The sequence below is a fragment of the Carassius auratus genome, chromosome 5 (assembly GCF_003368295.1).
Source record: "Carassius auratus strain Wakin chromosome 5, ASM336829v1, whole genome shotgun sequence".
NCBI classification, from domain to species: domain Eukaryota; kingdom Metazoa; phylum Chordata; class Actinopteri; order Cypriniformes; family Cyprinidae; genus Carassius; species Carassius auratus.
This window is the reverse complement of record NC_039247.1, coordinates 3134586-3158305: the sequence shown is the minus strand read 5'-3', so window position 1 is coordinate 3158305 and position 23720 is coordinate 3134586. Positions and strand designations below refer to the sequence as shown.

Here is a 23720-nt window from a genome sequence, read left to right as displayed (position 1 = left end):
ATAAACTGAGTAATAAACTGTAGCCACCTATTTCACTAATGTTAATCAAAAACAACATGAATCACTTTTTGAATTTCTATTATGGATCAATTTATATGTAGTTCATATACTAAGATTATAGTGTAGTATTTTTATATTTGATTATTCAGTTTCTTTAGTATTTATTAAGACATATTAATTTTAGGATGATGTATGTATTTATTTAATTTGACAGTTTTGCCTATTGTATTTGTCCTATTGTTTATTTTATTTACCAGTTTAATGTTTGAAAGAAGCAAATGAGAGGAAGGAGCTACAATATGTGGTAATGTCAAACAATGCTGCCATCAGCAGGGCTGGAAAGCTTCACTCCACCCTGTCGAGGTTGGCTGCCGGGGCTTTGTATAAACATCTACCATCAAGCTGATTAAGGAGTTGGGAATCCATGGTTAAACTGTGCACAAGACCATCAGAGCAGTGGCAGATGCTTCAGAAAACTACAGTCAGTGGCTATGGTTAAGGAGGAAAGACCCAAACTGGGCCCCAAGAAAATAGGGGGAGTAGGGTGAAAGACGACACACAGACAGAACAAAATGCTGATAATCATTTTGAAATTGATTAGAACAAGTAGGCACTGCACAAAAGTTGTCACACTGAAACACCCTGCTAAGAAGCTTCAGGTGTGCTCATGCTCAGGTGAGCCCTGCTCTCGCTTGTTGAAGCCCTAAGACTGACAAGAGCAGCTTCCAAATCTTCAGTACCTATTTTGCTGGATCTGTCCACTGCTTTTGAAACTGTTAACCACCAGATCCTCCAGTCAAACTTCATGGCAAAAGGGGAATCTCAGGAACTGCACTCCACTGGTTTAAGTCTTACCTCTCAGATACACTGTAAAAAATAAGTGTAATTTTAACTGTAAAATTTTGTAAAAACGCTACGGAAAAAAACTGATAATAGGTTAACAGTAAGTTCCCGTACTATATACAGGGAAAAACTGTAAAAGATCTAACAAAGCATTTAATGTAAATTTACAGTAAAATTCTGTTAATTATACAGCTTTTAGAAGTAAAAAAAGAACAAATCAATGTATAATTTACAGTCTAAAACTGTAAACTGATATTCCCAGAATTCCCTGCGTGACACTCCACGTTTGAAAGTATTTTGTTTAAATAATCATGTTTTTAAATAGTTCTTGTTATCAGTTATGTACATTTGAGCTTTATGTTACATCTTCTGTTGCTTAATGAAAGTTTTTTGCATTATTTAAGTATCACGTGTGTTAGCATGATGGTGTTTTGTGTTTCCATAAATGTGCACCTTCTATATGTTAATATATACTTCTGCTTGTGGTGAAGCTACTTGTGATGAGCTTTGATACTTCATGTGGCTTTCTCTTATACAGTACCATCTTTATTATTAAGGTGGTTGTCAGTATTTTCAAGGTACAAAACAGATTTAATTTTGTGTGTTGTTGAATTTACTGGTTTATATTCACATTTTCTTGTTTGTAAATTACAGCTTTATATTGTAAAATTAACAGTTTTTTGACGTAAATGTGTTTACAGTTTTCTGTATTTTTACAAAATTATTCTGGCAACCACAGCTGCCAAAAAGTTTTTGTAAAAACAACAGGAAATTTTTTACAGTGTAGGTCCTTCAAGGTATCTAGCTACTTGCGTACCTCAGGGCTCAGTGCTTGGACCACTTCTCTTCTCAGTCTACATTTCATCAATAAGTTCTGTCATTCAGAAACATGGTTTCTCCTATCACTGCTATACTGTTCACTCAACTCTACTTCTCATTCCATCCTGATGATCCAATGATAGCTGCTTTCAACTCGGCATATGTTTAACAGTAAAAAAAAAAAACTATTAATGCATTGGAAATTAAGGACCACCTATTTCAAACAATTCTAACAATACTCAATCAGATTGTCTGCAAAAAAGGCGAATGACTCCACTTCTTTTGGACGAGTTTGAATCCTGAAATGACCAGACTATTAAGACCTTTATTATTATTATTATTGTTTTAATTATTACATGATTATTATTATTAAACTCAGTTCTGTCGTTATGATACCAACATCACGTAGTGAGAACAGATAATTGCAATGGACATGCTGCACATGTTTGAAGAAATTATGAATCCTTAGCGGATCGTTTCACAGCTGGAATTAAGCTAAATAAGTCATCAGATAACACGGAAACCAGTTAAACCGTAACACTGGCACTTCTGACATGTTGACGGTATTGAGTCAAAGAATGCCGGCTGAAGGTGTTTTTGTAGATTATGCATTAGTCAGTGGTTATTCTGAATGGATCCGTATAGTAATATGTACAGTCAGGTATAGGCAGCAGGTTTAGTGTTCTTTTGGTGTCTCCCTGTGGTCCTGTTTGGTATCGCAGCTTAACTGGTGCCTATTTATATAAAAAAAATGCTCTAAATAATTTTCTTTTTTTCTATCGGGCAATATATACATTCATTGGGAATTATGAAATCACATAAAAGGGCGAGTGTGTAACAATCAAAACAGACCATCAATTGCTTGCACTAAATTTGGTATTTGTTCAAAGGTTACATGCAATTCGTAGGATTGATTGTATTTGTGAAATAAGATGTATGCTCATGTATTTCTATTTGTAAAGCACAATACGTTTTGCTACACCTCAGGGGGTTTCGCTCACTCTGACCTATGTATGTAGCCTATTTGCAGATCGCTTTCTGTTTGTTTGTGAGTCTACTTTTCCTTTCCGAAGCAGATCAAGTTTGTTTGCAAAATACTGGATTTGTTTGTTTTGTTTTGGCACAGTATTCACTCCATAAAGGTTGAAACAGGATCCGCGCTAGCTTTAGGCAGAGCAGGGCCTCGGGTCTAGGGCCTCGGGCTTTGATGTGAGGCTTCCATAACACCGTCAAGACAGGGAGAAAAATACTAGTCTCTCTGTTCATTCATAATGCAGCTGTGTGAGTAGTCATCTTCTATTTCGGAGTGAATGCAAAAGTTTAGAACACTACTATTTTTTATGTTTTTTTTTTTTAAATAAGTCTCTTATGCTCACCAAGCCTATATTTATTTGATCAAGAAATACAGAAACAAAAACAGTAATGTGAAATAGAAAATAAAGAAGAAAGAAAAAACACGTTTGGGTTTGTATTTATCAGGTGAGCACGGAATTTAATGGCCTTTTTTGAATTGTGATTATGAAAGTGAATAATCCTAATTCTGCTTGCGCAGCATTATTTGGGGTTTTGCGCATTGCACAAAACTTTGCATGATTTGGTCTAATGTTACACGTGACACTGAATCTTCAAATCGCGTATCGATTAGGCAGCTAGAATCACGTGATCAACCAAAAACGAAACCTCATTTTCTTTCCAGTCACGTGAATTCTTTACTTTGCGTGTCGGTATGTTTGAATCCAGGTTTATGAAAGTTGGGTTTTCCCGCAACTCAGATGTTGGTGACTTGGGCAGGTGGACAACATTTGTTTGTCCGTTTTCAAAGATAAAACATTGGTTAACAAACAAACCTAGTGTGTCAAACATAGCTTATAAGGATTTTCTTTTTATACATATAGCCTAATGAATTATAAAGTAAAACGTAAAATAGAATGGAAGGAGATGGCACGAAGGCTTAACTCTACCCCAATTTAACTCTAAAATCAAACCACAAAACTTAATCAAAAACTGAATATGGGACTATAGGTCACTGTCCTGCATCAGGACGTGATTAAACGCTCCAGACTGGTCTTGTAGTGGCACTGAAAGCTGCTGGACTTTATTAGTTCAGACTGTGTCAAGTTCAGTAGGCAACTTCACGAAAGACTTCCTCATTCTGTCTGAAGTTCAAGTGTGACACGAAGGTAAGCGCATTATTGTTATGGTAAATTGTTTTAGTCTCGGATTATCGTACATTATTTTATTTCTATATCAATGAATGACAGTTTCAACTGTAATGGTGTATGCATAAACAAATATAAATATGCTACGTTGTGTTTTCACGTAGACTATATTGGTCCCTTTTTGCATTTACCCTAAATTGACTGTTGACATTGGAAATGATGCATGTGATTTTTCGAGGGTATCAGTTAATATCTTGATTGCCGTTTTAACAGTGTGTGCCTGAATATTTTGTCATTATCTTTAATAGCCTATTTGCCCCTTATTTGATCCGTTTACCTGGAAAATGTCGATTTATATTGTCGTCATTATTTAGTTTCAATGCGTTAAAAATGGTCTTCATCAAACTAGATTGACATGACAATAACATTCTATCCCATTATTGTGAGAGTTCAATGTTTTGGGCTTTTTTTATTGGAGTGGGCAGGATTTGGTGAGCTTTTGGGCTGTAAATGGTCCATCCGCAGTTCACTTCTGAAAATATATTTACTTTTTTTTTCAATATTCCATTAAACTTGCAAACATCAAGTATAATTCTCAGTTCCACGCGCGTGCCCGGGAGAGTAATGAATATTAATGTTTGCTCCACCCACTGAAACAGACAATCTCAGAAACCGAAAAAACCTGCTTATATACAAGTGAGAGCAGAGCAATAAGTTACTGAAACTCAGAGAAAACACGTGTGTGTGTGTGTGTGTGTGTGTGTGTGTGTGTGTCTGTGTCTGTGTGGCATGTGCAAGTTTGGGAACTCCTTGCAGATTCTGTGAAAATGTGAATTATTTGAACAAAATAACAGAGATCATACAAAATGCATGTTATGTTTTATTAAGTACTGTCCTGAGTAAGATATTTTAGATAAAAGATGTTTACATATAGTCCACAAGGCAAAACAATAATAATAATAATAATTGATGAAATCATTTAAATAACCCCATTCAAAAGATTGGAACCCATTGGTTCTTAATGTGTAGTTAACCGGATGATCCACAACTGTTTATTTGTTTTGTTCTTGTTCTGAACAGTTAAACTGAGCACAGTTCTTCAGAAAAATAATCCTCCAGCTTCTGCAGATTCTTCAGTTTTCTGCATCAATTGAGGGACTCAAACAGAACTATTTTTTTCCCCACATTATAAAAAATAATAATAATAATAATAAATGGTCGTGGATTATCCAGGTAACCACACACAGTATTAAGTACCAATGGTTCCCAAATCTTTGAATGGGGTTATTTTAATAATGTAATAATAATAAAAAAATGGTTGTCTTGTGGACTAAATGTAAACATATTTTATGTACAATATGTTACTAAAGACAATACTAAATAAAAAATAACAGGCATTTTGTATGATTTCTCTTATTTTGTTGAGAGGTGGGGTTTAGGGGTTCACAAACTTCTGCATGCCACAGTGTATATATACATATGTAGCATTTTTTTCAGCACTTTGAAGGCTTTTGTATTAGAAATAAACTCATAAAATGCACAAAACTTTGGTTTCACTTTCAAGTTCTTAGATTTGTTATCTAAAAACTTTCCCAGCATGTTGTTGTTAACCAGGAAGTCATCTTTGTTATTATTTAAATTTAAATGAAAAAAAAAAACGAAAAGGAAATTAAGGATTATATCAACAAAAAAGTAACCATATATCCTTGGGTCCTTCTCATAAATAAGCGGCATTTATAACAATATAATATGCACTGTTGTTCAATATTAAATTACAGCTACAGATGCATGATTCATTCGTTTGAAACAAGCAGGATACACAAGAAGCATGTTTCACGCAGATGGTTGAGATGGTAATAAACAAAGTAAACCGTTCCAATGCCTGCACTTACCCAGATAGCACACGTACGTCTGCAAGATGTCTGTTAAAGATCTGGAAAGCATCTGCTGTGTACAAACAATTGATAGATGTCTTTAAGATGTCAGTTTAACATACATTCTAAGTCATAAACACCTTAAAGACTGCTTCAAATCCTTGTATGATCTGGCTCCCTGTTTGATTCATGAACTGTGGGTATGGCCCCTGAGTGAAGCATGTTAATGTGTTCTTGGCTCTCAGCTGAGATTGCAGATGATATTCTTAACTTTAGGACCCCTCTACGTGGTGCCTGTATGAATTCCCTGCAAAGTTTAGATTTTTAAAATTGGAGGTTCGAATCCCAGGGAACACATGATAGGTAAAAATTTGATAGCCTGATTTGCACTGTAGGTCGCTTTGGATAAAAGCGTCTGCTAAATGCATAATTTTAATTTTTAAATTTAAATTTAATTTCCTCGAACTTTGTGATGACTCTTTTGGAACTGTACTTTTACAAACAAATTTTGGCAAGACATTTTAGGTTTCATTAGTAGTAAAATTTATAATGGATTGTGTTCTGTTTTGGAAGGATATGATGCTGGGTTTGAACAGTCTAAAAGAAAAACGCTTCTTGCTAAATTCCACATTCATAGATGCAATTTATTTATTTATTTTAATTTTATTTAGTTTTATCTTGTTGTCATTGTGAAATAATGTTTATTTGTTTGTGATTATATTAATTTGTATAATGTCTTTGATCAATAAAAAATCACCAAAATCTTGTGACCCCTGCTGGTTAAAATCATGAAAATGCAATGAAAATTACTCTAAAACATGCAAATTGCATTTACAAAAGCATTGCAATTATTTTGTATTAATATAAGTAATGCAATTCACATCATCAAATAACATTACATATTAAGTGTCTGTATAACATGTTTTTTTTTTTTTTTAAGTTATTGATGTGCAGGGCTTGTTTTGTTTGTTTTATTGAAAGCTTGTCTAAACAGCAAATAAGAGACTATTAACCTGATGTGATGTCTGCATTTACATCTGCAAGACATATATATTTTAGAGTGTTTGCTCATCTGCAATACATCTATGGGATGTTTCCATCAGATGTCACATATATGCCCTCACCTGTGACCTTTGTTTAAAGTATCATTACAGAAGTGACCATTTGACACAAGATCAAATCAAAATGCGATTGCTCTGTCTGCTCCTGCTGGTGGCCAGTAGTTCCTGCTGGTGGTTTACTGAAGAGGACGACAAGAAGGAAAGTGTCAAGGAGGAAAGTTACAAGAAGGAAAGTTACAAGAAGGAAAGTAACAAGAAGGAAATTATTGGGACAGTGATTGGAATAGACCTCGGGACGACCTACTCATGGTGAGAATTTGGGAGTTTGAAATCATAAACAGGGTTCACAGGATTAATAGTGTGTGCTTGCATGCATGTATGTATGTATGTGTATATGCACATACAGTGCATTAGGAAAGGATTCACAGCCCTCACTTTTTCCACATTTTGTTATGTTACAGCCTTTTTCCAAAATAGATTAAATTTATTATTTTACAAAAAATTATACAAATAATACACCATAATGACAATGTGAAATAAATTAAATTAGTTTGAAATCTATGCAAATTTATATATACAAGTATGTACATATGTAACAATGTAAAATGTGGAAAAAGTGAAAAGGAAAGTGCCGGATGCACTGTGTGTGTGTGTGTGTGTGTGTGTGTGTGTGTGTGTGTGTGTGTGTGTATATATATATATATATATATATATATATATATATATATATATATATATATATATATATGTATGTATGTATATAAATGATAATTATATTGGAATATATCTTTTTGTCATATCAAGTCACCTTTATTTATATAGCGCTTTAAACATGAAAGATTGTGTCAAAGCAACTGAACAACATTAATCAGGACAGTTTGTCAATAATGCAAAACGACAGTTAAAGGCAGTTCATCATTGAATTAAGTGATGTCATCATTCATCTCAATTCAGTTTAAATAGTATCTGTGCAATCATTTGCAATCAAGTCAACGATATCGCTGTAAATTAAGTGTCCCCAACAAAGTAAGCCAGAGGCGAGAGCGGCAAGAAACCAAAGCTCCATCCAGGAATCAGTTCTCCTCTGACCAGACGAAACCAGTAGTTCAATTCCAGGCTGCAGCAAAGTCAGATTGTGCAGAAGAATCATCTGTTTCCTGTGGTCTTGTCCTGGTGGTCCTCTGAGACAAGGTCTTTACAGGTGATCTGTATCTGGGGCTCTAGTTGTCCTGGTCTCCGCTGTCTTTCAGGGCAGTAGAGGTCCTTTCTAGGTGCTGATCCACCATCTGGTCTGGATACGTACTGGATCCGGGCGACTGCAGTGACCCTCTGATCTGGACACAGACTGGATCTGGTGTCTACGGTGACCTCGGAATAAGAGAGAAACAGACTAATATAAGTGTAATGGAGGCCGAGTAGATGTGACAGAAGCTAGTGGCAGCAGTCATTTAGCCTTGTTTTTAGTGCGTCTGCCTCCCATGCCGGAGACACGGGTTCGAGGCCCACTCAGAGTAAGTGCGAGGTGTGGCGGTGAGGACCAGAGAGAGAGGGGTTACATAAGCGTAGATTAACATTTAATCATTTAGCAGGCGCTTTTATCCAAAGTGACTTACAAATGAGAACAATAGAAGAACAATAGATGCAATCAGACCAACAGGAGAACACCAACAGTATACAAGTGCCATGACAAGTCTCAGTTAGTGTAGCACAGAACCCGTAGCTATGTTTTTTTTTTCTTACAAAGAATATGATAGACAAGAAAAGGTAAGTGTTTGTATTAGTTGGTCAAGTGCTGGCGAGAAAGATTGGTCTTTAGATGTTTTTTGAAAATGGGTAGAAACTCTACTGTTCGAATTGTGATTGGGAGGTCGTTCCACCAGCTGGGCACAGTCCAGGAAAAGGTCAACGAGAGTGATTTTGAACCTCTTTGGGATGTCACCACAAGGCGTCGTTCGCTTGCAGAATTGTTGAGTTTAGGTAAGTTGGTGCTGTGCCAGTGGTCATCTTGAAAGCAAGCATCAGTACCTTGAATTTGATGCGAGCAGCTACTGGTAGCCAGTGTAACCTGATGAGGAGAGGAGTAACGTGAGCTTTTTTTGGCTCATTGAAGACAACCCTCGCTGCTGTATTCTGGATCATTTGCAGAGGCTTGACAGTACATGCAGGAAGAGCCAGGAGAGCATTACAATAGTCCAGTCTGGAGAGAACAAGAGCTTGGACAAGAAGTTGTGTGGCTTGCTCTGACAGGAAGGGTCTAATCTTCCTAATGTTGTATAAGGCAAACCTGCAGGACCGGGTCGTTGTAGCAATGTGGTCTGTGAAGCTTAACTGATGATCCATCACAACTCCTAGGTTTCTGACGGTCCTGGAGGGAGTTATAGTTGATGAACCCAGTTGCATAGAGTAGCTGTGATAAAAAGATGGGATAGCTGGAACCACCAACAGTTCTGTTTTAGTAAGGTTGAGCTGAAGGTAATGGTCATATTCCAAGAGCAGTTCTTTTATTTAAACTCACTGATGAGGTAGTAGAATGACGTCAGTTCTATGCTGAAAAAGGTAGTGAGCAGGCCAGTGCTGCACAAAGTGACTGGTGCATGTCATTGTATGTTAGTGGGAGGGGGAGTGGAAGGACCTGGGGGTGTGGGATCTGGGGGAGGGGGGGGTCATAGTTCTGTGGTGCCTGGGGCAGAAGAGGGAAGGGGCGCAAGTGAGAGGAGGTGGAGTCTTCTGTGCAGTGGTGCTGTTTTGTTGGTCAAAGCGAGCGAAGAAGGTGTTCAGCTCATTCAGCAGAGAGATGTTGTTGTCACAGGTCCGTGGTGGGGGGTTGTAGTCTGTAATGTTCTCTATCCCCTGCCACAGGCTCCTAGTGTCTCTGCTGTCACTGAATTGATGAGCTGTCCTCCTGGAGTACTGTCTCTTAGCTTCTCTGATGGCTAGGGACAGGTTGGCCCAGGCAGTCCTCAGGCTCACCTCATCTCCAGCTCTGAAGGAAGCGTTCTGCGTCTTCAGGAGTCTGTAGACCTCCCCTGTCATCCTCGGCTTCTGGTTGGCCCGGACATTGTGAAGTTGTGAAGTTAATCCTCAGTCTGCGGTGTGGAGAATTGGTCATTGATTGTTCTTGTCTTATTTGTGAAGATGCCCTTCTTCTAACGATGTAGAAAGTACATCAGGTGTTATGGGAAGTGTTCTTGGTTCCGGTTTACCTAATTAATGCAGCCTAAAAATCCTTTATGTCTAAGCCAGGTTAAAGAGTTGGGTCTTTAATCTAAATTTAAACTGCAAGAGTGTTTCTGCCTCCCGAACAATGTTGGGTAGGTTATTCCAGAGTTTAGGTACTAAATAGGAAAAAGATTTGCCACCTGAAATTCATTTTGATATTCTAGGTATCAAAGTTTTGAGTTTTGAGAACGCAGCTGACATGGAGGACAATAATGTAACAAGACCTCATTCAAATACTGAGGTGCTAAACCATTCAGGGTTTTATGAGTAATAAGCAAGATTTTAAAACTCATATGATGTTTAATAGGAAGCCAGTGCAGTGTGGACAGGACCGGGCTAATATGGTCATACTTCCTGGTTCTAGTAAGAACTCTTGCTGCTGCATTTTGAACTAGCTGTAGTTTGTTTATTAAGCGTGCATAACAACCACCCAATAAAGCATTATAATAATCTAACCTTGAGGTCATAAACGCATTAATTAACATTTCTGCATTTGACATTGAGAGCATAGGCCGTAATTTAGATATAATTTTTAGATGGGAAAATGCAGTTTTACAAATGCTAGAAATGTGGCTTTCTAAGGAAAGATTGCTACCAAATAACAGGTTAATAGGTTCCTAACTGATGACAAAGAATTTTATGAAGAATACATTTATGGATCTTTTTTTTCCTAGTAATGCTCAGTATTGAAACATTTCTGTTTTATCTATAATTTAGAGCTGTAATCGGGCCTTAAAAGTTAGGCCCGACAGGACCTGAGCCCGACAGGTTTCGGCCCGAGCCCGACAAGTACATTTTGATTGACAGCTTTTTTAAAGCCCGAACCCGTTTACAGCCCGACATTATTCAAATGTGTGCACGCACACAGCTCTTTTGCCTTTTGCCAACAATGAGCAATTTATTCATGTTTTAACATAATTTACTCATAACTAATGTAGACTAGACCACTTGGAAGTTGGAATAAATAAATAAAATAAGTCCTGTGTCACATCGTAACATCTCAGCATTCTAGACATAGGCTCATTTAACATATAAATAGACCAACGCACCAATAAAAACGAGTCATTTTAAAAAATTAAATTAAGATAAATTTTAAATTAAGAAGGTATTTGGCAATAACGAAATTAAGATAAAGGCTCCGCCGGATTTGCTTTATTTAATAACAGAATAATGCCAACATTAGCGTAAATACTCTGTCAACATTATGCATTTAAGACTCAATGAATATTTAGTTATCATTTGAAAAACCTTTACTCACAGAGATTAGGCTAGGTCTACATGTTTATGTGGAGGAAAATGATTGAATCCACTGTAGATGTCTTCAGTGTGTTCCTGCGCTCACTGATGGTGCGTCATTATTCACTCATTATTCTCATTATAAACATGGTCAAAACTTTTCCACACCTCAGACTTTGCTTTAGTTGCTGGTGCAACCAAAACGTAATCACCAGAGGCAAGCCTCCGTTACACCTGCTCAGCTTTCATTTTCGCATCTTTCTCATGCTAATCGAAACACATCACATGACCGCTCGTTTACCTCGCAAACCGGAGCGCAAGCCCAAGCCCGGCCCGAGCCCGCGTAAGATGATAGAAATTAAGCCCGAACCAGACCGAACCCGTCGGGTCCCGACGGGTCCCGTCGGGTTCAGGCAAAGATCTTCAGCTCTACTATAATTAACTTATTAGTTTGTGCTTATACTCTTTTAATTTGCTCCAGTGTTGGAGTGTTCAAGAACGGGCGTGTTGAGATCATCGCCAATGATCAGGGAAACCGCATCACTCCGTCATACGTGGCCTTCACTACCGAAGGTGAGAGACTCATCGGAGACGCTGCGAAGAACCAGCTGACCTCTAACCCCGAGAACACCGTCTTTGACGCCAAGAGGTTAATCGGCCGCACATGGGGCGACTCGTCCGTGCAGCAGGATATTAAATACTTCCCCTTTAAGGTACACATGTCTGCCAGCCTGTGTCTGAACTGTATTTGTCTCTTTGTATTCAACGAAGACACTAAACACCTGCTGTGTCTCTTCCAGGTATTTGAGAAGAAGAACAAGCCTCACATCAAGCTGGACATCGGATCAGGTCAGACGAAGACTTTCACCCCTGAGGAAATCTCTGCTATGGTTCTGACTAAAATGAAGGAGACTGCAGAGGCTTACCTGGGAGAGAGGGTAACGTTTCATCTCCAACACCAAGAAAACAGGTCATCTCTGTTGCGCTGCAGTAAAACTCAACATCTGATCTGTTTCTGTTCTTCTAAAGGTCATACATGCTGTGGTCACTGTGCCCGCTTATTTCAATGATGCCCAGCGCCAGGCCACCAAAGATGCAGGAATCATCGCCGGTCTGAATGTCTTGAGGATCATCAATGAGCCGTAAGTATAGAAGTGTTATTTTAATTTGATATGCTTTACATATATATATATATATATATATATATCAAAACATATCACGTGACCGCTCATTTACCGCGCAAACTGTAGCACAAGCCCGAGTCCACCCCGAGCCTGTGTAAAATGATATAAATTAAGCCCAAACCCGTCGGTCCCATTAGGTCCCATCGGGTTCGGGCAAAGATCTTCAGATCTAGCGGCTATCTTGTGGAGAGGTTCTGGGCTATCAGCTATCTTATGAAAAAAAAGTGAAAGTGGCACGTCATACAGACAAGTTTGGTGACCCACACTCAGAATTTGTGCTCTGCATTTAATAACCCATCCAAAGTGTACACACACCCAGAGCAGTGAGCAGCCATTTATGTTGTGGCACCTGGGGAACAGTTGAGGGTTCAGTGCCTTGCTCAAGGGGACATCAGTCATGGTATTGCCGACCCGAGACTCAAACCCACAACCTTAGGGTTAGGAGTCAAACTCTCTAACCATTAGGCCATGACTTAACTTTATTTTACTCTTATGAAAATGTTCTGGGCTGGCAACCATGACAGGTCAAGACTCTGGAGTGGGAACCACAGGACTAGTGAGCATCAGAACTGGACATGTTGGCGACCAAGGTGGGGACAGCTCCATGGCCACCAGCGCTTGGTGTATTGTGCCCCACTTGTACAATCCAGAAACTTAATCCAAAATTCAGGCAACATGGCACAACCCAGTCAAACAGTCCAAACAAGCAACAAGGCAGGAGACTCAGGCAAAAGGGTAATCCAAGATTCAGGCAAGAAATCCAAAAACCAAGAGTTGCAGAGTAACAACTAGCAAGACAATGTCAACAAACTGAGGCCCTCCTGTCAGAAACCATTGCCGTGTTTCCACCAAAATTTGTACCAGGAACTTTTTTTCCCCCAGACCTGTTGCTTTCTGCGTTTCCACCGCGGTGTAAAGTACCGGGAAGATTAGGCAAATAGACTGGTGACGTAGGTTTGCGATTGTTTCTCAATACAAAGTATGCTGATTTTGGACGTGCATCCTCGGTAGTACAGACTTTGCGCAATCGACTCGGGAGTGTGATGTCCGCGACGACGCAAGTCCGGTCAATCTGCAAACAGCAGCGTACTTGATAACTTCAATCAGCTCGTCATGGCTACTGCAATTTTCCTCTCTGTATATTTACAATAAAACTAAATAGCCAAATAGCAAACACCATTGCCTCCTTTCGTTTTCATTTAAACATAATAAGAGCTGCAGAAATGTACTTAGTTCAGGGATATGTGTATATATACAGCCATTACAATGAAACTTAATATTACATAAATTTGCCTTTTTTATTTTCATTTTAACATATAAATATATTAAATACAGACCAAAGATAACCTGTTAGATTTATCCAAAACAAATTATATTTTGTTTAACCACTGAAGATGGTCAGAGCCAGCGGCACATTTCAGAAGGTGTAGCCGAGGTGAGGCTGCTCTTGGCGGATACATGAGGATTGAGCTCTCGCTGATCGCGTGGAGCTCATGTCTCTGAGATTGGCGAAACACATTTTTAAATAGGTGCTGTCTTTAATAATAAACCACAGATTTGACTTTTAAACAACTACATTCTCACTTGAAATACTTTTAAAATTACATTTCATGACACAATAACAGTAATATTTTGAAAATGATCCGAATAAATGGTGGTTGAACTCAACCAATGCTGCGTGAACTCAACCAATCAGGATGTTTAGTGCTCAAATTCCGCCCCCGAAAGTTCCGGAACTTTGAAAAAGTACTACCTTGCCAGCAGGGACTTTCTGAGGGGCATTTGTTTACCCAGAACTTTATTTAGTTCCTGTTTCCCGCGGTGTAAACACACCGAGTACCAGGCCAAAGTCCCTAGTTCCTGGGTAAAGTTCCTGCGGTGGAAACGCAGCACATGCCCACCAAGAGGCCATGAATACGAAAGACGTGATCAATGACAGCAACCGCTGTTTCTCTGGCTGAGGGTAATTTGGGCAGAGGAACAAAATGAGTTGCCTTCGAGAACCGGTCCACCATGGTCAAAACTGCCATGTTACCCTGTGACGGCGGGAGTCCTGAAACAAAATCTAGCAAAATGTGGGAACAGGGTCTCGAAGGAACTGACAGTGGCTGAAGGAGCCCAGCAGGGGGTCAATTGGAAACCTTAGAAGTGGCACAGACAGTGCAATCCAAAACAAAATGTAGTATATCCCGGGCCATAGAGTGCCACCAGAACCACTTTTTGATGAGAAATACTGTACGATTTACCCCTGGATGACAAGCTACATTATAACAATGCCCCCAACAGATGACCTCGGACCATAATTATATTGGCACATATAAACTACTCGGTGGGCATCTAGGCGGAGGCTCGACTCGATCTCCCAAGTCATACCCAATACCACAATGTCATGTGGCACGAGGGACTCGGGAGACAACGGGCATTCAGATCTGTTAAAAATACGAGACAAAGCATCAGGTCTAATGTTCTTAGAACCTGGACCATAAGAAATTGAAAAATTTTAACTAAGGCCCACCGAACCTGCCTAGAATTTAACCTTTTAGCAGAACTGATTTATTCAAGGTTCTTATGGTCGGTCCAGACTATAAAAGGTTCCTCCCAACCCTCCAACCAATGACGCTATTCTTCCAAAGCGAACTTAACTGCCACCGACTCTCTGTTGCCAATGTCATAATTACATTCATAAGGAGACAAACAATGAGAAAATGACCCGCAAAGGTTAACCTTACCATCTGTGGAAGAACGCTGGGAAAGAACCGCACCAGCCCCCAACTCGGACGTGGCGACCTCCAAGACAAAAAACTGACGGGAGGGATCAGGGGCCACCAGAATGGGAGCTGAAACAAAGCAACTCTTTAGTTTGCAGAATGCGGCTTCAAACCGTTGTTCCCCATAGAGCCACTTGCCCAGAGAGCAGAGTGATGATAAAGACCACTTTGGACTCCTCTGTGGGTAAAGTCGAAGGCTGGAGAGCAGTGTGAAGAGAACAAGTAGTCAAGAATGAACGACATAACAGGGGCTCACTGGAGTAAACAGTCAGAGGCAGTAGACGGGGCTCAATGGTGAAACCACCGTTGCAACAGTCAGGGGATTGATCGCAATGGGCTGTTGGGCAGTTTCAGGTTTTAACTGTCTGACCTGAGTGGTTAAATCTGAGACCTGCGTAACAGGTGGACGTGCCTACACCTGCATCAGTAACCTATATTTTATTATTATTATTATTTCCCCCATATTTTGATAAATTTTAAGCTGTTTCTTCCTTTATTTCAGTTCATGTTTTTATTGCAAGTCTTGTCACTTGAAATAAAATAAAATATTATTTTATGTATTTTTTTATGGTTTTGGTTAATGATGACCCTGATGGACATCTTGTTGCTCTCCACAGAACCGCTGCTGCCATTGCTTATGGTCTGGACAAGAGTGACGGTGTGAAGAACATCCTGGTGTTTGATCTGGGTGGCGGAACCTTTGATGTTTCCTTGCTGACCATCGATAACGGCGTCTTCGAGGTGGTGGCCACCAATGGAGACACTCACCTCGGTGGCGAAGACTTTGATCAGCGTGTCATGGAGCACTTCATCAAGCTCTACAATAAGAAGACCGGCAAGGACGTGCGCAAGGACAGCCGTGCAGTGCAGAAGCTGCGTCGCGAGGTGGAGAAGGCCAAGAGAGCACTGTCCACCCAGCATCAGGCTCACATTGAGATCGAGTCCTTCTACAGGGGTGATGACTTCTCAGAGATGCTGACCCGCGCCAAGTTTGAGGAGCTCAACATGGTAAGAGAAGTTCTGGTTTGCCAACAAATCCTTCAACAAATTCCCAGGTACCGCAGAAAAAATGGCTGCCCACTGCTCCAGGTGTGTGTTCACCACTGGATGGGTAAAATGCAGAGCTCAAATTATTATATGATACATGCTTGACCACGTGTCTTGTCATTATGTTTGTGAAAATGTCTTAAAACTCACAGCAGATTACTAAAACTTTTGAATTAAAATGAAAACAGAAAATCTAATAATTAAAACTAATTCAAAATGTTGAAAAATGCTATCGTAGTTTATGTAATTTTTTTAATCAGCGTGATTGTGCCTGTGTCTGTTCAATGCATGGAAAATAATCAATGTATTGTGCGTTTCTCAGGACTTGTTCCGCTCCACCATGAAACCAGTGCAGAAGGTTCTTGAGGATGCTGACATGAAGAAGTCTGACATTGACGAGATCGTCCTGGTTGGCGGCTCGACTCGTATTCCAAAGATCCAGGAGCTGGTGAAGGAGTTCTTCAATGGCAAGAAGCCATCCAAAGGAATCAATCCGGACGAGGCTGTGGCTTACGGAGCTGCCGTCCAGGCTGGAGTCCTGTCAGGAGAAGAGGAAACCGGTGAGTCCCTGTACAACCTTTAATGATGCCCACATCTAGGGCTGGGCTGTCTAACCACACCAAATCTCTTATGAGATGCTTACTGAAATGTGTTGAACAGGTGACCTGGTGCTTCTGGACGTTTGCCCTTTGACCCTGGGCATTGAGACGGTTGGAGGAGTGATGGCCAAACTAATTTCCAGGAACACCGGTGTGCCCACTGACAAATACAAAGTCTTCACCACCACTTCTGACAACCAGCCAACCGTGGCCATCAAAGTTTATGAAGGTGAGCAACATTTTTTACTTAATGTTGTTGGCTTACTTTTATGACCCAATTTGTATTTAATAGGTTATATGAAAAGAATGTAGATAAAAGATTAAAAAAAGGAATTTCAATAAACTTTTTAAGAAGATTTCACCCCATATTTTGCTACATTTTAAGCCGTTTCTCGCTTAAAATGTTGCTGGTGTTAAATCACATTACTTTTATTTATATTATTCAAATGAAAAGGTACATTTTATTGAAGATAGTTATATTCAATAATCAGTCATATTTAACAGATTTTTTTTTATTTCTAGATTTTGCTTCATTTTAAGTCATTATTTGCTCGAAAACAGCAATCTTAGGTGGCATGGTGTTTCTTACGCACTGCACTTAGACAAGAAGATTGAAGATACAAATACAGCTTTTAATAAGGGGGAAACATAGTCCACAAACATACGTAGTCCAAACAGACAAAAAGTCCAAAGTATAGACAGGGCAGTCCAAACAACAATATCCAGAGTGCAGGCAACAAAGAAAAACAAGGGAAAAGTCAAGTAATCCAAAATAAAACAAAAAAATGGAGCACTGTAAACAAGGATTTAGAATATCAGCACAACGAATCCATGAAAAATGTCTCAGGTTACGCATGTAACCATGGTTCCTCGAAGGAATGAGACACTGCTTCGGAGAATGCTTTGGGAATGACTTCAGCATGACCGGCTCTGAATCATGTGTGTAATCAGCCCAACGGATGGACGAGACATCATAGGTGGGTGATGTAAGCGACCAGGAAGCTTAAAAACATGTGCAGCAAAGCTGGCGTCATCCTCTAGGAATGAAGTAAGTGCCAGCAGAGATGCCGGAAGTGTGGCACTGTGACACAGTGCCACACAAGGAACCATGGTTACATGCATAACCTGAGACGTTGCTTTTCAGACACACGAGTTGCATCGGAGGAGGGTTTGGCAACAAAAATGCCTACGCCGCCAGACATTCAAATCCCTGCCTAGTGTGGAAGCCTGCACAGCTAGGGTGAGAAAACAGGAGAGCCTGGAGCTCTGCAGATGTCCTTAATATAGACACCTGCCAGAAAGGCCTTGGACGCCGCCACACTCCTTGTGGAGTGAGTCTTAACCTCTAGAGGTGAGGGGAGATCAGAGGGATTATAAGCAATTGAGATTACATCTTGAGGGTCTGTTTTGTAGCTGGAAGACTTCTCTTAGGGGGACCATGGTACACAAGCAACCGGTCCACCCTTCTCCACATCACAGCTCTGTGGATGTACTGGACACATACAATTGAGCTTCTAAGCTTCTGCTGGCCTGGATCCGTGAAGTGAGGAAGACTGAAGGCCTGTACTACAACAGGCCGGGGGGTAGAGGAGGAGACCTTAGGAACATACCCCACTTGAGGGTAGAGAAACACTTTGGCCCAACCAGGTGCAAAGTTGAGATAAGAAGGGGCCACTGAGAGGGCTTGTGATCCTCAACTGTCTTTAGAGCAGATATCGCCAGAAGAATGGTAGTCTTTATAGTGAGATGGCTACCAGAGATCTCCTCAATTGGCTCAATCGAAGGCTTACAGAAAGCATCTTAACACCACAGCTAGGTCCCACGTGGGGACACGAGATCATACTGAAGGGCTTAGCCTGAGCGCATCATGTAAGAAACATGTAACTAGGGGATGTCTGCCTATTGACTGACCGGACTGCCTATTGACTGGAGCCTTTAAAGACAACTCTGTATGAAGATGGGTGGAAAAAAGGCAGGCTCCAGCATGTAGTTTGTGGCTCAGTGCGCAGTAAACTCTCATCGACATTACTTTTCCGTGATTCAGCCTTTTTCTCGGGTGGGCCAATCAATGTTCAACTTGGCCACGGCATGAGTTACCACCTTTAAGAGCTCTTCATACTCAGTGGACTGAGGGGGCTGATCCGCAATGATGGGGAAAAGTAGCTGCAGAGCGTGCTTCTGATCCCAAAGAATGGGTACTGGATCTGGTGGGTCTTCTCCATTCACTCCGCCAGATAATCAGGGACCAGTACCGCTAGAGTACCTCAAGGCTCAGTACTAGGGCCATTACTTTTCATTATTTACTTGTTATACTTGGGAGATATCAACAGGAACTACGGTGTTAGCTTTCACTGTTATACTGATTAAAATCAGTTCTACATTTCTTCAAAGCCCGGAGAAACATACTAAATTGAAAAATTTTTGGAATGCATAGTTGATATAAAAACCTGGAGGAGAAGTAATTTCTTACTGCTAAATTCTGAAAAAAAGAGGTGTTAATTACAGGACCTAAAAATGTGCTGTCTAAGACTTGATGGCTGATGCTACTGGACACATCTTCAGTGATGTTCCTGGACTCATTGAGTGTTTTGGGTCTTTCAACATCATACACCCTCATCCAGGCAACCGAACTGTGGTTGATCAGACCACAGCTTGTGTCCAGTTGGCAAATCTAGCTACCCTACCTCCATGGATCTCCTCTCTTAAGCCATAGCCATCTTGAGGCTTTCTCTGCTGCTTCCCGACATCGTACTCTTGTCGGAGTCCACTAAACAAGTAGTTCTATTGGAGCTTACAGTCCCCTGGGAAGACCGCTTGGAAGAGGCCTTTGAGAGGAAGCTCGCCAATTACGAGGGACTGGTCAGTGAGTGCAGACAAGCCGGATGGAGAGCTAGGTGTTTCCCAATAGAGGCAGGATGCAGGGGCTTTATAGCCCGATCCCTGGCCAGAGACTTAAGCTTGTTAGGTATAGATGGGATGAGGAGGAGAAGAGCCATCCGCAACACCATCTGGAGCTTCCTCTCAAAGGCCTCTTCCAAGTGGTCTTCCCAGGGGACTCTAAGCTCCAATAGAACTACTTGTTTAGTGGACTCCGACAAGAGTACGATGTCGGGTCTTAAGGTGGTGATCACAGCATGGTTGGGGAACTTGAGTTGCTGCTCCAAGTCCACCAACAGTTGCCAGTCCCTCGCAGTAGCCAAGATACTTGCAGATGTTTTTGCGGCTGGTTTTGGCAGCTCTCCAGCTCTGACAAAGGCAATGGCTTGCTTGGAGGGTCGGGAGCGCTCGGCCCACTCGACTCCTGTAGCAATGGCTTCCGCAATGGCCTTCAGTACCTGGTCATGCCATATCTAAATTATGACCTATGCTCTCAATGTCAAATGCAGAAATATTAATTCATCCGTTCATGACCTCAAGGTTAGATTATTGTATTTTATTGGGTGGTTGTTCTGCACTCTTAATGAAAAAAACTCCAGTTAATCCAAAATGCAGCAGCTAGAGTTCTTACTAGAACCAGGAAGTATGACCATATTAGGCCGGTTCTGTCAACTCTGCACTGGCTCCCTATCAATCATGTTTCTTACTTTATCTAACTGCAATTATAGTATAACGGTCTATTATCTAATGACAAACATTAACTAGAATGTGTTTCATAAAATACCTCTACTGTCCAAATTTATAATAGGTCAATTAATGCTTTATACTGTCAAAAAATGTAGAAATTTCTTCAATTTACCAGAGAAACACTGAAATAATGTGCCCCATCATTCCACTGTCCTTTATATCGTCATCAAACTTCACCTTTCTTATTGTTTTGAAAATGTGATATCTAGCAGCGACTTAATGTTCCTTCAATCTTCAGAGTAAAATCTGTTCTCACTCTTTCCCTCAATCTTTCCAGGTGAGCGGTCGCTGACCAAGGATAACAACCTCCTGGGCACCTTTGACTTGACTGACATCCCTCCAGCTCCCCGCGGTGTCCCCCAAATTAAGGTCACCTTCGAGATTGACGTCAACAGCATTCTGCGTGTCACCGCAGAAGACATGGGCACGGGCAACAAGAACAAGATCGCCATCACCAACGACCGGAACCGGCTGACGCCCGAGGACATTGATCGCATGGTGAAGGAGGCCGAGCGCTTTGCTGATGAAGACAAGAAGCTGAAGGAGCGCATTGATGCCCGCAATGAGCTGGAGGGCTATGCCTACTCCCTGAAGAACCAGATCGGGGACAAAGAGAAGCTGGGCAGCAAACTGTCATCCGAAGACAACGAGGCCATCAAGAAGGCCATCGAGGAGAAGATTGAGTGGCTGGAGTCTCACCAGGATGCAGATCTTGAGGACTTCCAGGACAAGAAGAAGGAGCTGGAGGAAATTATGCAGCCCATCATAAGCAAGCTGTATGGCAGTGCGGGCGGCCCACCGCCGGAGGAGGAAGATGGAAAGGATGAGTTGTAGATCATCCAGAATCTGTTTTCAGTTGCACCTCACCTCTCTAGGTTTACATATTGAACACACAGACATTTTTGTACGAGACGGGCAAACGTAAAGCCTCAAATCTCTTCAGAAAGACTTGGTGGGAAGCATTAGAGAGTTGCGTTTGCTATCTCTTCATTCTATTGGAGATTTTGTCTGCCTGGTTTGTGGCTCGATTAGGGGTGTGGGAAAATTATATTCACATATGTATCACGATTCTAACTTCTAAATTGATTGTCTAAAGTGATACATTTCTTTAACTTCACTGTACTAGTTATTGGCAAGGTTAGAGTTATTGACGGTACTATGATGGACACACAGCCGAAGCTCAAGCACAAAATCTGCCTCTCAGATGCATGTGATCCTGAATTAAATTCTCTTTCACACTTTATTGCACTTATACTGTCAAATTCACACACAATTATGTCAAAATGCACTCTGTGTGGAGTATTCACATATACACAGTCTATGTCATGTCATACGTGAACATAAACAGTTAGATGTTTTACAGTATCTTAAATTATATCTTAGAAGATTTTGTCTATTGTATGTGTCCTATTGTTTATTTTATTAACTAGTTTTATATTTTTAAATATGCTTAATTTTTATGTACTACGTGATTTTTTTTATTTGTCTCAGTTCTGCCTTGCTTTGATACAAATGACTCCTGGTCCTGACTGCAGTCAGCTTACATGGCATTTGTTTTATAATACTGGGTTGATTTAAATGGGAAGAAAAAACAACAATACATTTTAAGGTTTGCATTTAATTCAGTGTGATTTTTTTCTTCTTTAGACCTATGGGAAGTTGTGGACTAGTGTTTAGCGAGTTTGACTCATAACCCTAGGGTTGTGGGTTCCAATCTTAGGCTGGAAATACAACAACTTAGGTGCCCTTACATAAATCTAATCTTGAGGTTCCAAGAGGTTCCCACCTCTAGACTCAATGCGAGATGTAAACTCAAAATTCAGAAAAATAGCCGGAATTGCGAGATATAATCTCATAATCAAGAGAAAAATTAATCAGTGTTGCGAGTTTATATCATGTTTATATCCCACAATTCTGACTATTCTCAGATTTGCAAAAACAAGTCTGAATTCGATTCATTCAAGTTTATTTGTATAGCGCTTTTTACGATAAAATCCTTGCAAAGCAACTTTAAAGAAAATTAAGTTTTTACAATATTTAGTAGTAGCTGACTGTCAGTTAATGTACATTATGGCAGAAATGTATGGAAAAATCTATTAAAAATGTAATCAAATAGATCATAAAGACAATTAAGAGAAATTATTATATGATGCAATCAAACTTATAGCAATGTTTGGTAGTTCTGTATGTGGTTTCTGGGTTGGCATCATCTGAGGTCATCTGAGGGGTTTGCACAATTTCTTCACAGGAGTTCTAATTAGCCTCAATAGCTTTATTTTCTTGACTTGTCAGATAATAAGTCAAAAACATTCTTCCATTGAAAATAGTGTACTTCGGCAGTTGCAGAGGAACACAGCTGAAGATGGGTTCTATTTCATCTGCTGGTGGCCCAGAACATTTGTTGGTGGTGGCAACTTTATATCCAACTAGTGTGGTGGGGACTTATAACATCTTGTCCTATGTTTCCAAATGAGTGTATCTGCATGCATCCATTGGCATCTCAGGAACTGCACTCCAGCAGTTAAAGTATTACCTCTCACATAGGTCCTTCAAGGTATCTTGGAGAGGTTAGGTGTCCATGTCGCAACATCTTGCTAATGGGGTACATCAAGGCTCAGTGCTTGGACCACTTCTCTTCTCTGTCCACATGATCACTAAGTTTTGTCTTTCAGAAAACATTTATTTTACAATCACTGCTATGCTGTTGACACTGCTGTTGCATTTTTTTTAAATCCACTGATGGGAAACAGGTGTGTCTGTAATTAATTTCTAGATTGGGGATTGAGTGAATTGGAGACCGGAAGGATAAGGAGATGGCATCTGAAAGTGAACGGGAGGGATGACAGGGACCAGATTCATATTCGGATCCGGGTGACTGCAGTGACCCTCTGATCTGGATACAGACTGGATCTGGTGACCTCGGAATAAAAGAGAAGCAGATTAATAATACCGTTATAATATTAATAATAACTAATAATAATGCAGCCTAAAAATCCTTTTTAAAAACATATTTGTATGTTATGTGTGAGCCAGTTTAAAGAGATGGGTCTTTAATCTAGATTTAAACTGCAAGAGTGTGTCTGCCTCCCAAACAATGTTAGGTAGGTTATTCCAGAGTTTAGGCGCCAAATAGGAAAAGGATCTGCCGCCCGCAGTTGATTTTGATATTCTAGGTATTATCAAATTCCATAGTTTTGAGAATGCAGCAGACGTAGAGGAGTACAATGTAAAATGAGCTCATTCAAATACTGAGGTGCTAAACCATTCAGGGCTTTATAAGTAATAAG

The 23720-nt window shown here is 40.3% G+C and overlaps 1 protein-coding gene across 1 annotated transcript; it reads left to right on the top strand.

Moving 5' to 3' along the window:
• Positions 1–3422: 3422 nt before the first annotated feature.
• Positions 3423–21871, top strand: LOC113070916 (endoplasmic reticulum chaperone BiP-like). Its single transcript, XM_026244268.1, has 9 exons — positions 3423–3842; positions 6839–7065; positions 11693–11924; positions 12012–12149; positions 12241–12353; positions 15781–16171; positions 16533–16770; positions 16871–17038; positions 20711–21871. The coding sequence occupies exons 2-9, from the start codon at positions 6881–6883 to the stop codon at positions 21265–21267; spliced, it is 2022 nt and encodes a 673-aa protein (XP_026100053.1). The 5' UTR covers positions 3423–3842; positions 6839–6880; the 3' UTR covers positions 21268–21871.
• Positions 21872–23720: the final 1849 nt, after the last annotated feature.

Bases quoted from the DNA above. Each gene is read 5' to 3' on its own strand.
- LOC113070916 (XM_026244268.1), top strand. From the start codon at position 6,881: ATGCGATTGCTCTGTCTGCTCCTGCTGGTGGCCAGTAGTTCCTGCTGG. The intron at 16,172-16,532 runs GTAAGAGAAGTT...TGCGTTTCTCAG, and splicing joins AGTTTGAGGAGCTCAACATG to GACTTGTTCCGCTCCACCAT. The intron at 16,771-16,870 runs GTGAGTCCCTGT...TGTGTTGAACAG, and splicing joins GTCAGGAGAAGAGGAAACCG to GTGACCTGGTGCTTCTGGAC.